This window comes from Zeus faber, assembly GCF_960531495.2.
Source record: "Zeus faber genome assembly, chromosome: 17".
Classification (NCBI taxonomy): Eukaryota; Metazoa; Chordata; class Actinopteri; order Zeiformes; family Zeidae; genus Zeus; species Zeus faber.
The window spans coordinates 11487345-11503284 of NC_137204.1; the positions used below are offsets into that span (position 1 = coordinate 11487345).

At 42.4% G+C, this 15940-nt stretch overlaps 1 protein-coding gene across 1 annotated transcript in view; it reads right to left on the reverse strand.

Annotated features, from left to right (window-relative positions):
* gfra2b (GDNF family receptor alpha 2b) overlaps positions 1-15940 on the reverse strand; it is a gene marked incomplete at both ends in the record, with an annotated part of 75109 nt that overhangs the window by 39101 nt on the left and 20068 nt on the right. Inside the window, one exon of the mRNA XM_080017596.1 lies at positions 11467-11544. Coding sequence (XP_079873722.1) covers positions 11467-11544 — 78 coding nt within the window. The remainder of the gene's footprint in view (positions 1-11466; positions 11545-15940) is intronic.

Consider the following 15940-nt stretch of genomic DNA (forward strand, 5'->3'; position numbering starts at 1 on the left):
ATTGTTTCTTAGATTACAGACTCATTTTCTGTTCGTTTTTTTGACGATTGTTTTTATGTGAGCTCCTGTAACACTGTAATCTGTTTGTCTAGCTATACAGTATATGTTCTCCTTTCATTTGAAACACTCAATAGCACAATTTTCAAATTGTTTTTGTGCATCTATGATCATGTCTTTATTGTCTGCATTGAAATCAAAGTACAGCAGATGTAATTGGGTTGTTAAATACCATATTTTTGATGTTTGATTTGGACTTGGCATCAATTACTGTATGTATTCCTACACTCAATTACATGTTAACACATACTGATTATTATTGATTATTATTAATTATTATTAATCAGAAAATATTTTCTTGTGACCATAAAATGTGGACAACCGACTTAAGCGTGATTGTCCTTTGAAAAACAATCAATAAATGATTTTGAAAGTGATGTGCGGTTGGTAAGGTAAATTGTTGCCATTTGTTCTCCAACTCATTACACACATAGACACCCACACACACACACACACACGCACGCACGCACACACACACACACACACACACAACACACACACACACACACACACACACACACACACACACAAATGTAAGGAAGCAAACACATCCCACCCCTTTATTCACAAATACTCTGTCACGCCTTGCCTTTCCCTCTAATCAATTGGAGACACTCTTGTCGGAAGCATGCTTTAATGTTCCAGTTCTCTTTCTTCTGCCACTGCTATTTAACACTTCTATATTATCCTCTTATCTCAGCTCCCCCTATCTGCCCCTCTACTTTTCAGCTTTTCTGTCTTTCTTGGACTATCTTTATCTGCGCTTAGTATTCTGAGTGTCTGTGAGGGGGGAATCTTCACATCACTGTTCAAGATTCTGGTAGACAGGTGAGTTGAGCGATACAGAGGCTCCATAAAAAACACCACTAAACAACTCTGTAGACAGGGCTGGACAGGCAGAAAAATTGCCATCATTTTTGGCCCAGAAGGCCCACCACAATCGTTCAGACACCACCCACCGTGCATTTAATAAAAGTTACTCAGTGTTCCTTTAAAGGGGACCTGTTATGGTCCTTTTTAACAAGTTAATATAGGTCTCCAAAACATGTTTTTGAAATTGTACTTTTCTTAAATTATCTCGACAACCATTCATTCATGCTTACCGCTTCAATCTCCTCCTACTGCTCACTCTGTCCCTTGGCCCTGTCATGCTCACTCTGTCCCTCCTCGGCTCCTTGTCACATGCCTGCTCCTCTGCCTAAGATTGACCATGGCCAGCCACCTCTCCTCCTTCAAGTTGCACAATGTTAGGTACTGTAGATGTTGAAGCATGTCAGTTATTTTGCAATTTTGGGGGCATTCGCCTCCACATTTTAAATTTTTTGACTCTGAGCCACGGCATTTGACACACTTGTATGAGATGTGATTGGGCCAGCCCGGTGTCGGTATAGACCGATCAGCCACAACATTAAAACCATCAGTAATAACCAGTAATATTGTGTAGGTCCCCCTCGTGCCACCAAAACTGCTGACCCCTCGAGGCATGGACTTCACAAAACCTCTGAAGGTGTCCTGTGGTATCTGGCACCAAGACATTACAGCAGATCCTTTAAGACCTGTAAGTTACAGGGTGGAGCCTCCATGGATCAGGCTTGTTGTTTCGGCACATCCCACATCCCAGCCTTCCACGTGATATAGAAGAAATTGTGATTCATCAGACCAGGCCACCTTCGTCCATTGCTCCATGGTCCAGTTCTGATGCTCACAGACCATATGTAGCCGCTTTTGGCAATGGACAGAGGTCAGCATGGACACTCTGACTGGTCTGTGGCTACGCAGCCCCATACGCAGCAAGTTGGAGTGCACTGTGTGTTCTGACACCTTTCTATCATAGCCAGCATTAACTTTTTCAGCAATTTGTGCTACAGTGGCTCTTCTGTGGGATTGGACCAAATGGGCTAGAATTCACTCCCCACACGCATCAATGAGCCTTGAGTACCTTCCCTGGACCACTCTTGGGAGGAACTAACCACTACATACTGGAAACACCCCATAAGACCTGTCGGTTTGGAGATGCTCTGACCCGGTCGTCTAGCATCACAATTTGGCCCTTGTTAAAGTCGCTCAGATCTTATGCTTGGCAATTTTTCCTGCTTCCAACACATCAACTCCAAGAACTGACTGTTCACTTGCTGCCTAATATATCCCACCGCTTGACAGGTGCGATTGGAACGAGATGAGCAATGTTATTCAATTAACCTCTCAGTGGTTCTAATGTTGTGGCTGATCGGTGTAGAAAATTAACCAATGGACCACTGTCCCTGCTTTATGGGCCGGTATGGCCGGTCGTTGGACAAGTTCCTTTTTTTTTTAATGTCGGCCCCAAGGTGTGTTGGCCCACGGGTGGATAATGGACAATGGATAAAGTGATAATGGGGGATAATGGACAAAATTGACGGTATTAACTCTTTAGCTTTGAACACCTATTTTACAAGCTCTACAATCTTTTTTATGTGTGCATGGGTCTGACAATATTCACAAAGGAATCTGTAAAAAAAAATGTTCAAAGACTTTTCTATTGAAATAATATGGTATTACTAGGACATAAATTACATGTTGCACAGCCTTTTGAGTAAAAAAAAAAAAGTTTAAATACCGTTATTTTGAAATCAAAAGCCAGACTAGTTCCTATAATTATAAAGACCTAGTTTAAGTCCTCCTATGACAAAAAAAATACTTTGTAATTTAAAATGTAAATAAAAAAATATATATTATTTTTTAAATTAAAAGGCTGTGCAACAAGTAGATTAGATCTTAGAAGCATATAGACTTAGTTTTAGTGTTCTCATTTATGTCAAAAAAAGCCATTGAAAATTGAGTCATGTTATTTGTAGACAGTCCCTAATACGCCACTGAAAGAGTGACCGACTCTCAGCGCTGTAGGAGTTCCGGACAAATGTCCGTTATAATGTGAAGTTGATCCCAAGAAAACCGACTGAATAAAAATTTACCCGAATGAATGCAATAATCTTTTCTATAGTTTTCAGTCTTTCAGGATCTGGAGGGCTGCTCTTTTGCGTTTTCATCATCCAGTGTTTGGTGTGGGCGGGCCGTGCTTTCAGTAGCATTGTGTATGTGATATGCACTGAGAGCAGGGTGAGAAGTCAGCAGCGGCCGGAGCTGCAGCAAGTATAGCGATTATGAAATTCTTGTAAATGCAATGATAAAATTTTAATTAATGCCTCATCAACAGCCCAACAACCAGCAGCCCACCCTGAATCGTCCTCCTCCTCCCAATTAGCCATTCCAGGCCTGTTACCAGTCCACTGCTGCCCATAGAGCCAAACTGTCTGGAGCCGTTATTGTAAACGTACCTCTCATGCATGGTCAAACACACATGAGTGTGTCGTCCTCTGCACTGTATCTAAATAAAGCAATAATGCCAGGCTTCCGCATCTGAAAATTAACATTAATATTTGTATACAGCTCAGACAGTGAAAATCATTAAACACAATATCCACCATTTGTGTGTGTGTGTGTGTGTGTGTGTGTGTGTGTGTGTGTGTGTGTGTGTGTGTGTGTGTGTGTGTGTGTGTAACCATGCTTATACTTGTGTCTTGTTAATCTAAGGGAAGCAGAACCCAATTTAAAAAACTCAAAGTCTATTTCACAGCTGTTTGACCGAATACACACACACACACACACACACACACACACACACACACACACAAGCACACACACACACACACACACACACACACACACACACACACACACACACACACACACACACACAGAAACACGTACACACAGTATAAATGGCGATGTATTGCCTGGGGCATCTGACATTTAAATACTCCTCAGAAATGTGTGTGAAGGGTACACAGTGTTAGAGAGAAGATAAACAGTGCTTTTCTTCCACGGGACTAATTCAGCGTAACCAATCACTGTCAATAAACTGATAGAGAAGGAGGAGTGCACAGCTAAATAAACAATTTTGTAAATAAATATAAAATGTTCTGCTTGTGCCTGTAATAAGGAAGAAAATGTATTTTTTCAAAAGACTCTCATCAATCAATGTCACATATTGACACATATGGAAAATAAATCACAAATTATAAAATAATGTCTATGTTGACAGATCACACAATCAAATCTATCATGTATTTTCTTCAAGATATTAATGAAAATGGTGCATTCCTGTATAGAGCAGAGTAGAGAGTAGAGGAGGATAGAGTCGAGGAAGCAAAGAGGTAAAGGTTGAGTAGAGTGAAATCAAGTCGAAGTAGATTTGAGGTAGAGTAGAGGGAGGTAGAGAAGAGGTACAATAGAGGGTGGTATAGTCTATGTAGTTCGAGTTGAGGTGGAGAAGAGTGAGGTAGGGTGGAAGGAGTGTCGTGTTCAAAATTTCCAAATCCGGAATGATGCGATGAAATGGAACTTTGAGCTACGGAGAGTTTATTGGACGGTTTGAGAAGATAACAAAAAATAAAAAACTTAATACGTCAACTTAGTGAGTACTAAGCTGCGTGTCTCATCTTGCAGACATTTCCCCCTCGGAGTCCGCCGAATTGTTGTTTCCTCGTTATTTTGTACAAGCGACACACCCCCCTTTTCGGGGCGGTCTCTCCTTTGTTATTACCCTCCCCCGAGTATCTAGTTTCACACTCCCTGCTGTGTGTGCGCGCCAGATTAACCGTTTCAGTGCCGGTTTCTAACTGGTTGCGTAGTTACACCCAGTGTCTTTATACATGTTTTAATTTTGGCTCTGACTGATCAATGAAACTGTATTTCGTAATTACCCACAAAATGAATGATAGTAATGTACATAAATAAATCAATGTAATGTATACTGTAGTATACACATATAGTTTTGCTATTGAGGAATATTTCAATCTGTAATTTTATAGTGAAAGTAGTATACCATACATAGTATGTTATAGTTATAGTATATGTATATATATATATGTATATATATATATATATATATATATATATATTGATTTTTATTATAATGAGTACGTCAGGGAAGAGGGTCAGGACTGCAATAATGCCGCAAAAATGAAGAAGACAGACTCAGCAACAGACACAGACGATCTGTGCTATAGAGGCTGGTGTCTTGGATGAGATTAACAAGAAGCTGGACATGCTTGGTCAACTTCTCTGAGACATTACCGAGATCAAAGCCAGCCTTGATTTCCTGCACCGCACGGTCGACGAGATGCAAAAAGACAACGCGGATCTAAAAACCTCCGTGAAGCGTCTCACTCTCAGGTGGAGGTATTAAAAAAACAAAATAAAATAATGAAAGAGGCTATCCTGGATATACCGTCCAGAAGTATGTGGGACAACCTCATCTTATTCTGGGATCCCAGAGAACAACACCGAGTCCCCAGAAAACATGATGAAAGACTTCCTCCACACCGGTTCACCTTCCACCAGGTTCACTGACTGAGACACCGAGAAGGGAACTGTCCCCGCTCCATCATTGCAAAGTTTGAACACTTTAAGCACAAGGAGCTGGTTAAAAGCAAAGGACAGGAGCTGAAAGGAACCACGCTGGGTATGAATGACCAATTCCGCCGGGAGATCAACAACCTGACGGAAGGTGCTGTACCGCATCCTGAAGGAGAACTGGCAGAAGGGTAAACGCGTATCGCTGGTTGTTAATAAACTATATATAGACGGTCTGGTATTCCGAGACTCCTCCACCACACCCTAGTTAATTTGATCATTATGTATGTATTCTTGTAATTCTGGTTATTATATACTGCGAGTTGTAAAAATTAGCATGCTATCTATGTCACTATTTAAAATATCACTCACTCTCATCATCTCACCCTCCTAATCCCCCCTCCCAACTTCTCTCATCATCTCACCTGCCTAATCCTTCCCTCCCTACTTCTCCCATCACTCTCACTCAATTCTGTCTCTCACAATATGTATGTCTAACTCTGCAATGTTCTATGTTTATCTTTGTCTAGTTGTCATTTGATTGTGTAAAAGGAATTTAAAGTAGGAAAACCCAGACGTATCTATGGGAAAGCATGGGCACGATAGTATAGCTATTTCCTTGGAATCACTGTGCCATCACCCTCTAACTAACTTCAATGACACCCATTAAGTTTGTTAGTTGGAATGTGAGAGGCTTGGGCTCACCTGCTAAACGTAGCAAATTCTAAATCACCTCACCAGGATGAACCCCAGCTTCTGTTTACTGCAAGAAACGCACCTCACTGCATCCGAGCACCTCAAACTCAAAGCTAAATGGGTTAATCACATTTTTTCTGCATCATACAACTCAAAAAAAAGAGGCGTTTCTATTGATCAATAAAAGTTTCCCATGTCGATAGACACAGAAGGCGTTACATAATGATTAATGGAATTTTAGGTAACGTCAAATTAACCATAGCTAATATACTGTATATTACCTCAATGAGGACGACCCAAATTTCTTTCACAATATATTTTCAAAACTCTTAGAATTCTCGGACTCAATTATCATATTGGGAGGAGACTTCAACACAGTACTAGATCCAAGTTTAGACTGTTAAATCAGAAATAATCACAATTCCTGGCGTTCATCAGACACCATAGAACAATTTATAAGTAATCAAAGTTTCTCTAGAATCAACCTTTTCTTGACAAGTAACTCTGTAATGTCCAAAGTCACTAATCATGAAATCCACCCTATTGAAATTTCTGATCTTGGGCAAATTAGTTTCAACCTCATAAATCAAACAAACCGGAACCCTCCCTGCAGGTGGCGGTTTAACGCCTCACTTTTGACAGATAAAGAATTTAACCATATATTTTCCAGAGAATGGACTTCCTTCATTGAACTGAATGACTCCCCAGAAATATCACCATCCTTACTCTAGGAAACAGCTAAGGCAGTTCTAAGAGGTAGTATTATTTTATTCTCCACTCACAAGTAAAAGAAAGGACAAGAATGCCAAAATAAACTCGAACAACGATTAAAAGAGTTGCACTCCCAACAAGCCCACTCATCCACTGAGCAAATCCGAAATGAGATCCAGCCAGTTACATCTCAACTTGATAGTATCATCCATCAAAAGACACAAATTCTCATGCAATGAACAAGAGCAAATCAGGTACATTTCTTTCCAATCAACGCGATATAGAAAAAACACTTATTACAGCCATCAAAGATCCACAGGGTAGGATAACATACACAAGACCACAAGACCTCAATAACATATTTAGAGACTGTCATGATCTCCGCCTTCTTCTACTTTCCCCTCCCCTCCTTACCTGTTCCATTAGCCCAACTCTATTCACCTGCGCACACAGCTGTTCCAGATCTGCAATCTAACCACTATATATGCCTCTCTCACCAGTCACCCATTGCCAGATTGTCTTCGATGCTTACACCAAACTCGCCAGCGTTCTCCGGACTGATTCCCTGCTACCGACTCTGCCTCGCTCCGACCACGTATCCTGCCTGCCACTCCGCCTGTCTTCTGTCTGCTCTCCTCGTTATCGAACCTGCCTTTCTCCGATGATGTATCCTGCCTGCCCCCTGCCTGTCTTCCGTCTGGTCTACAAATAAAAGACATTACCAAATATCCCTGCCTGTCTTTGTGCTGCAATTGGGTCCTAACCACACCCCTTACAGAGACTTTTATATAAGCTATATCACTCGGATAATGAATCTAATATATCAAACAGTCACTCATTCCTTGATGATATTGACCTCCCTAAACTTTCGACAGAGCAGGCTGCCACATTAGATAAACCACTTACTCTTGAAGAACTAAGGAAAGCTCTCTTCTCTATGCCCAACAATATATCACCTGGATCAGATGGCTACCCAGTGGAATTCTATAAACATTTCTGGCCACTTATATGATCATTATTCATCAGAATGGTTACAGAGATTAAGTCAACCTCCACTATGCCTCCACACATGAATAATGCTCTTATTTTGGTTTTGCTCAAACCCAATAAGGACCAAACCCTCACCTTCAGTTATAGACCCATAAGCCTTATTAATTGCAACCTTAAGATTATTAGTAAAACACTAACCAAGAGAGTTAATTGGACATATCTCTTTTCAATCCTCAACAAATGTGGCTTTGGAGAGTTACTAATTTAATGGATCAGAATCCTCTACAACTACCCGTCTGCTTCTGTCATCACCAATGGTTACACTTCGTAGCGTACAGGAGGTGTTCAATCTTACATCTAAATTCTCAGCTATCTCAAACTATTCAATATAGTGGACTAAAACTACGGTCTTACCACTCAGTGGGGGGGACTGCAATGCTGCAACCCAGAAACTTTCCTTAACTATCACAACGGGCAATATTAGATACCTTGGTATTGATGTCTCCATCAATATTTCAGATTTGTTAACTCCATTGCTCAATTCCATTGAAGAAAACCTCATTCAATGGAACAACCTACCCATCTCACTAATTGTTAGGCTAGCAGCGGTGAGAATAAACTATATATTTTCAATGACCTCAGTGCAACCAACAGGACATTGGATTAATACTCTAGATTCAATAGCCAATAAATGATTTTGGAAATAAGAGAAACCGAAAATTAAACTAGCAACACTACAGAAAAACAAAGACTGTTGAGGCAGTCCCAAACTTAAGATACTACAATCTAGCAAACCATCTTCAATTAGCAATTAAATGGTTAAAACCAGAGCAGCAGAGACATTGAACAAACTGAATGTCAGGAGTTCAATATCAATATCTGATCTCCCATTCCTTACTGAATCAATAAGGAAACATAATTGCTCTAAAAACCCATTCATCGCAACATCTCTGTCAGCCTGGTGGAGATTCCTCAAACTCAGTGGTCCCACTCTATCTCCAAACAAAATCACGCAACACAATCTGGCACAACTTAGATTTTCTGGTTAAAAACAGATCACTTATCTTCAGGTCTTGGAAAAGACAAGAAATTACTCATCTGGAACACAATTCGCTTATATCCTTCCCAACCTTAACCCAAAGGTATAATATCGGTGGCCACGGCTTACTTCAATTGATGACTACTCTACTCTCACTACTCTAAGAGGGGAAGAATCACCATGGGTGAGACAAATAAACATAGAAACAAACAACATTTACACAAAAACATAAACATTGGACGACAACATCTATTGAAAAACAGTTAATTAGGTCCAGGAAAACTGAAACTACAACTGGTCACATGGCCTCTTCTTGTCATAGTTATGGCAGTAAATGGGGGAGGAAAGGAGAGGAATGCAACCAGGAGGGTGCTGGGGTGCACTTGAAGCAGGTGTGGTGGTGTGTGTTTGTGTGATGGGACCACCTGTACGTGTTTGTGTGTGTGTGTGTGTGTGTGTGTGTGTGTGTGTGTGTGTGTGTATGTGGTATTATGGTCGGTATTATGTCACGGCGCCTTCAAGCAGCGGAAAGGGCCCCGTAGCCCCCTGAACTCCACAGCCTGTGGACACCCTACGGCTGCAGGAAAGCCCCGAGTACCCTGCCCTGCAGCCACAGAAGACCCCCGGGCCCCCAGAGAAGCCAGAGGGCCGTGGAGCAACCCCCACGCCCAGCCCCTAGGAGCATTACCCACGCCCAGTCACCAGGAGACCCTGCTACCCAGGGGCGCACACATACAACCAACCCCCAGGTGCAGGCACAAGAATCAGCTGCAGCCACAGAACCCAGGCCGCTGGCCCAAGCCCGGATCCCGGCCCAATGGCGACAGACCGACACCCCGGCCGAGCCGCCCACCTTGCGGGCGAGCCGGCAGAACCCCCATGCCCACCCACGCCCCACGCAAGCGGGAGGCCCGCCCCGGCATGCCCACACACGTAGCAGTGAGCCCAGTGTCGGGCACCTCGATGTTACCACCCCCATGATGCAAGCATGCCGCCAGATACATGGGCTCCCCCACCACCCCCAGTACCCGGGGTGCCCGCCGCAAAGAAGCCACACAGCAGAAGCAAAAGGCCAACAGCGCCCCCCACACCCCGACCCACACCCACAACCGCAAGCATTCCCCCCAGGGGCCCCGGAAGGCACCCGGCAGCGCTCTCCGCAACCCCACCGGGTCACAGCACATCCTAAGCCACCAGGCGCAAGCCGTCAGGACTCCAGCCCTCCAACCACGCCCTACCACTGACCCGCCAGCAACCGGCCACCCGGAAAACCCCAGTGCTCAATGTGTGCTGTTGGTAATTGCAGTAAAAATTGCGGGGTTGGGGTGCAAGTCCTTCAAGCAAGTCAAACCCAAATAACCTGCACCCCTCCTACCCCGCAGACCCTGGTCCGGTGGAGTGTTGTTCAGAGTAGGATTGGTGTGCGAGTGTATGTGTTCTGTGTAGGAGCGTGACAGGCAAGATGGCAGCTGCCCGCCGCATCCCCACCCACATAGCTTGCACCCCATCCATCCCGCAACCCCTCGGTCTATTGTGTAGTGTATGTGCTTAGTATGAGTTTTGGCACTGGGAGAGATAGGCGAATCGTGACTGGATCGATCCAGGGGGGTGACCGGATCGATCCAGGGGTGCGACCGGATCAATCCAGATAATATACACTTTTCTTGGCCAAGTATCGTCACCCTAAGGCTCTCTAGCGACGCATGGGATTGCCTATCCTTTCGGCAATTCTTAAACTCCCTGCCCTCACAGTCCTCTCTACTATTAGAATTGTGACAAATTAGGCTGGCACTGAGGAAATTAGCAAAGAAAATATATTTTCATGACAGGGTGGAGGTCTGCTTCGGTTACACGCATACTCATTAGGGCACTTTACTGTATAACCTCAGGCATACAGTACAAAAAAAACAAACACACTGTGGGGATGGTGTGGTGAGCAGCCACACCTGACCTGGATCTAGGTGATTGGGACCAGGTGGCTGCATACCTGTTGCTCGTTAGTTGCCCTAACAAGCAACAGGTACAAACCCCCATCCTCACACACACTCAGGATAGGAGCCATGACATGTTGTATCTGCTCCTGGGCTAATTCCAGCTAGCCCACTCTCGACAATAATAACTGGTGTTTACAACCCCCCATCGTCTGTGGCTCTGTGCCAGAGGGCCCTAAAACGCCACTTGGGTGGCGTGTGATGCATGCAATAAATTCCACAAGCCCACACAGTCGCCAGAAAAACACAGATTTAGATAGATGTAGGGATTTTTGCACGAGACATGGTAAGGGAGAGTGAGGGGAGGAGGGAACGAAGGAAGGAAGAAGGAGGATGGGTAGTTGTTTGCTTCATCTTAATCAGAAGGTGGGTGGTGCAGATTTTATATTCTTCTCTGTAATCCCCACGCATCCCAGGCACCAGACCTTTCCCTATAATTGAACCTTGATGTGTATGTCTGCTCAATCTGCCGGAAAATTGCTCAATATGGAGATGAGAGAGCAGTGATATCTATTATACAGGATTAACCACACTAGAACATGTAGAGGGGGATGTAAATTAGGCAAAAAAACTGACAAAGAAAATCACCTGAAATGATGGAGGCGTGTCGCAACTCCTCAGAGAAATGGATGGGCTGGTATGGGGACGTCTCGTAAAACTCCTCTCCTGGAACACAGGACAGAAAGAAAGTGTTAGACTTTTCAAAGTCAAGCACAGGGGGAGAAAACATTAAATCTCTCTCTAGCTCACACACACACACACACACACATACACACTCGCGCGTGATGCCAAGCGTACACCTGACCATCTGGCCAAAGATGGAAACCATCTTAAAAGTCAAATTCTCAGTGTTTTCCCACTCAGTGCCCAATGTTATTCTATTTGCTGTGCTCCTGTGTTTTTTTGCTTGAGAACTTTTATTTGATTTGAGTTTTTGAAAAATATGGCATGGTTCTATAGATCCCTGTCGAGATCCTGACGCCTCCAGGACAAAGTAGAGTCGTAAATGAAAATTATTTGGCACTCGAGTGCCTTGCAGCTTCTCACTATATCCTACCAAATGCTATAATTCTGACAAACAACTCTTAGTTTTACTTTACAATGATCTTTATTTATAAAGCATTGTTTGAGTTTTGGCCTCTTGGCTCTACTGCTAATCACTCACGCCGAGGAGTACGGCAAACATAGTCATACTTAGTGAACTAGAAATATAGGAGTGATGAGCTCCAATCACCCTATTGGATAGAAGAGAAGAGCCCAACAGGTGGATGCAATGCAGTAAAACATCAAGCAAGCTGGTAGAGCGGGAGGGAAGGATTGGCTGCTTAATTAGGCAGGGGGCGTGAAAGCATGTGGTATCGTCAATTTGTCTGACAGAACAGACTCCGCAAGCTACGTCTCATTTGTGGATGTACGCGATTGAATGAAACAACAATTGAATATTGAAACCTGTATCAAATGAAACAAAAAGCCTTTTGTTTAGTAATAATATTTTGTTTAGTGATTTTGCAGTGTGTGATGTGGAACTACTACTTAATGACTTACTTACTTACTTACTGATGATTCATTCATTCAACTAAATCATTGCCAATAAAGATTTCTTTAATAGAAATGTTCATTCCTAATATTTTTGTATTTCCTGTTTTATCTGGGCCAATGACTGACTAGGCTACTTGAAGGCTATTGTTAACAAAACCAAAGATCAGTGGATATCAAATAGCAATGCCAGCACAGATGTACAACTGTGTTTGCAAGTGTGTCTGTACTGTATATGTGTGTGCATATGAAAGACAGAGAGAGTGAGAGAGAGTTTTGTCAAAAAGGAGGGATATAGTTAGATAATTAAGTAAACATGTGAACCCGGGGAGAACATGCAAACTCCACACAGAGAGGCTCCTATTTGGGAGATACCCCACCGGAGCATGGTGCCAACAGTGCCCCAGGTCGGAATCGAACCCGGGACCCTCTTGCTGTGAGGCAGCAGTGCAATGCACTGGTGTGACAGGACTGTCCCAGCATGAATTGCTGACCAGGAGACCAATGCGGTTAAGTCTGTCTTCTGTTTCCAGTTTGGAATTTATCATTGTTATATTTACTTTATGAATGGATTGTGTCGATGGGATTATGTTCAGGCAACATTTGAGAAATGTGTTCTAGGAAGATTTTAAAAGCGTTCCATAATTTACACACTGTCGGTTGTTTTGTAGTCTAATCGAGATTCTATGAACATTGTCTCCGGCATATTAGACATTGTGATAATATTATTGTTGTTACACTTGTTGTTATATAACTGTTTGGAAAATTACAGAATTATTCCACGTACCCTATTTTACATTAATGGACCTAGACCAAACAATGTTGTCAAAATGTGTCTCTCACCCAAGTCACCCAAGTCTATGTGCCCAGGTCAAAGCAGCCCTATCCATCCCGCTCGAAGGACCACTACACCACCTCCGACCAGGTGGTGGTGTAGTGGTACAGTGGAAAATATACTATGCCTTAAGCTGTCTCCAGACAGCGCCACTGAACAAATCTGAAAGCACCTTTGAACCCTTACAGGCTGTGATTGGGCCACTCGGACACCCATCATATGGCCCACCGCCCGTATATATATATATATATATATATATATATATATATATATATATATATATATATATATATACGGGCGGTGGGCCATATGATGGGTGTCCGAGTGGCCATCATATGGACACCCGGACACCCATCATATGGCCCACCGCCCGTATATATATATATATATATATATATATACGGGCGGTGGGCCATATGATGGGTGTCCGAGTGGCCCAATATATATATATATATATATATATATATATATATATATATATATATATACGGGCGGTGGGCCATGGGTGGCGACTTCCAGAGGAAAAGCTGGAACTCCCGTTCCAGATCCTCCTCTCCACCACAGTGGCAGTTAAGGTGGCAGAACGACCAACTTGGGTACACGCATCCCATTGCAAGAAAGTCTGCAACCTTCCAGAGGACCAGATAAACGACAACAACGGAGAATCATTGGACGTGAACTGAGATTACGATCCTTGCGGGATATGTGCTAGTAACCTCGGTCCCACGAAGAGGATATGCCACTACAGTATTTCTACTTGAAAAGGATGACGCCCCATCAAAAGGAAAAGATTGGACACACCTGTGTGATCATCTTTCTCATCATGATTGACATCGTCCTGTTAATCATTCAACCCTAGAACACAGTTCTGCAGCGAGACTTAAATAATAACCGCTCCCCCGCCACACACTCTCTCATATCAGATTCAGAAGAAGAGCCCCAAGTGAGAAATGAACGTTCTGTCACTCACACAGGCCACCCAGGGTTAAATGTTGACTCCACTGGACATTCATTTCAACAAGATATGTGGTGGAGATTTTTGAATCATTCAGTTAAAGCAGAGTATGGTGCGGATCATTCCTGTTATGTATGTAGTAAAATGCCTCACTCAGTGCAAGACAATTGAATTGCACTAATATATGGAGAAGATTGGTTACTACTGTAACTGTTGCTCTAGCCTCCTCAACTATAGTCCATTCCACGTGCTGGGGTTATTCACCCCTTGTTTTTTCAATCCATTTGTAGACTGCTACCCTGGAATTCCAGTGGGGATAACAACTGGATAGAAACAAACTCAGATATTTTATACAATGGGATAAGTATAAATTCCTGATATCTATTTGTTATGTGGACACATGGCGTATGCAAGTCTGCCCAAGAATTGGACTGGCATTTGCACACCAATTATGTTAGATATGCCAATTTACATGTATAATCTGACCAAGACCCATCAAGATGTGTGTGTAAGACGATCAGGAACATACAGTATATGTCCGTGACATTGTTTCCAGCTGAGTATAGGATTTTAGGTGGAGCAGAACATTTTTTTTTTTAACGTCTATATTAGCGCCCGTAGGTACATCTATAGCTTTTAAGTGGCTAAATATCATACATTATAAGTTGTTACTGTTCATTAATACAACTGAGCAGCAGAAGAAGCTGTTAAACAAGAATTAACTTTGATCCGTTTAATGGTTCTCCAGAATCGTATGGTACTAGACATAATGAGTGTGGCTCAAGGAGGTGTATGTGCGACGATAGGTGAGTCGTGCTGTACATACATTCCTGCCAACAATGTAGAATCAGGAAATTTGTTTTTAGCCATACAAGCTATGAAAGAGTAACGTGACGATTTAATGAAAGATCAAGCTAACACCTGGGACCCATTTGCTTGGGTAAGTAATGCACTGGGGCCATGGATTCCTATTTTCATAAAGATATTGATACCTGTAGTGATAATGTGTTTAATGCTATGTTGCTGTCTAGCGTGTATAGTACCTATCTTTCGTAACATGATTACTAATATGGCAACGGGACAGTTTGTCTCCATACCACTAGATGTATGGAAATCACCTTATGATGACGGAGATTTTGAGACACTGAGATGCTGAAATATGGAGATGTTTGTCTAATTATTTTTATCCTTACTTAGAGGATGTGTTAGTCATTATGTGCACAATGCATTTTGCTGTTGTCACTATTAAGTGATAATCATTGATTAATCTGCCTAGCATTATGTATTTGTGGAATCTCTATGTTTATTTTGTTAATTTCATTATGTGATTCATGATTTTTTTTTGTGTGTGTTTTCTAGTTAGAATTGTAAAATGGCCACACAGGATTTTTCCTCAGTATGACCAGGGTTTTTTGTCCTGTAAGTTGTCATAGTATAGTAGATAGCCCTTACTGGTCTTTTACTTTTCTCCAGCCAAATGTGAGAAGAGAGGTTTGGCCAATTGAGGTGGAGATATCCTTGAATTATATCTGGAATTTGGTTATGAGTTCATATAGTTAAATTTAGTATTAGATGTGGATTTTCCCAGTAGATTCCAATAAGATAGAATTGAATGATACCTCTGAAGTATAATTGTATTGTATCCAATTTACATTATATGGAATTTTAGCATTATTGCATTTTTCCTTAAGGTGTTATTCCAGTAGTAACAAAAGGAGGAAATGTGCGAGAAAAAT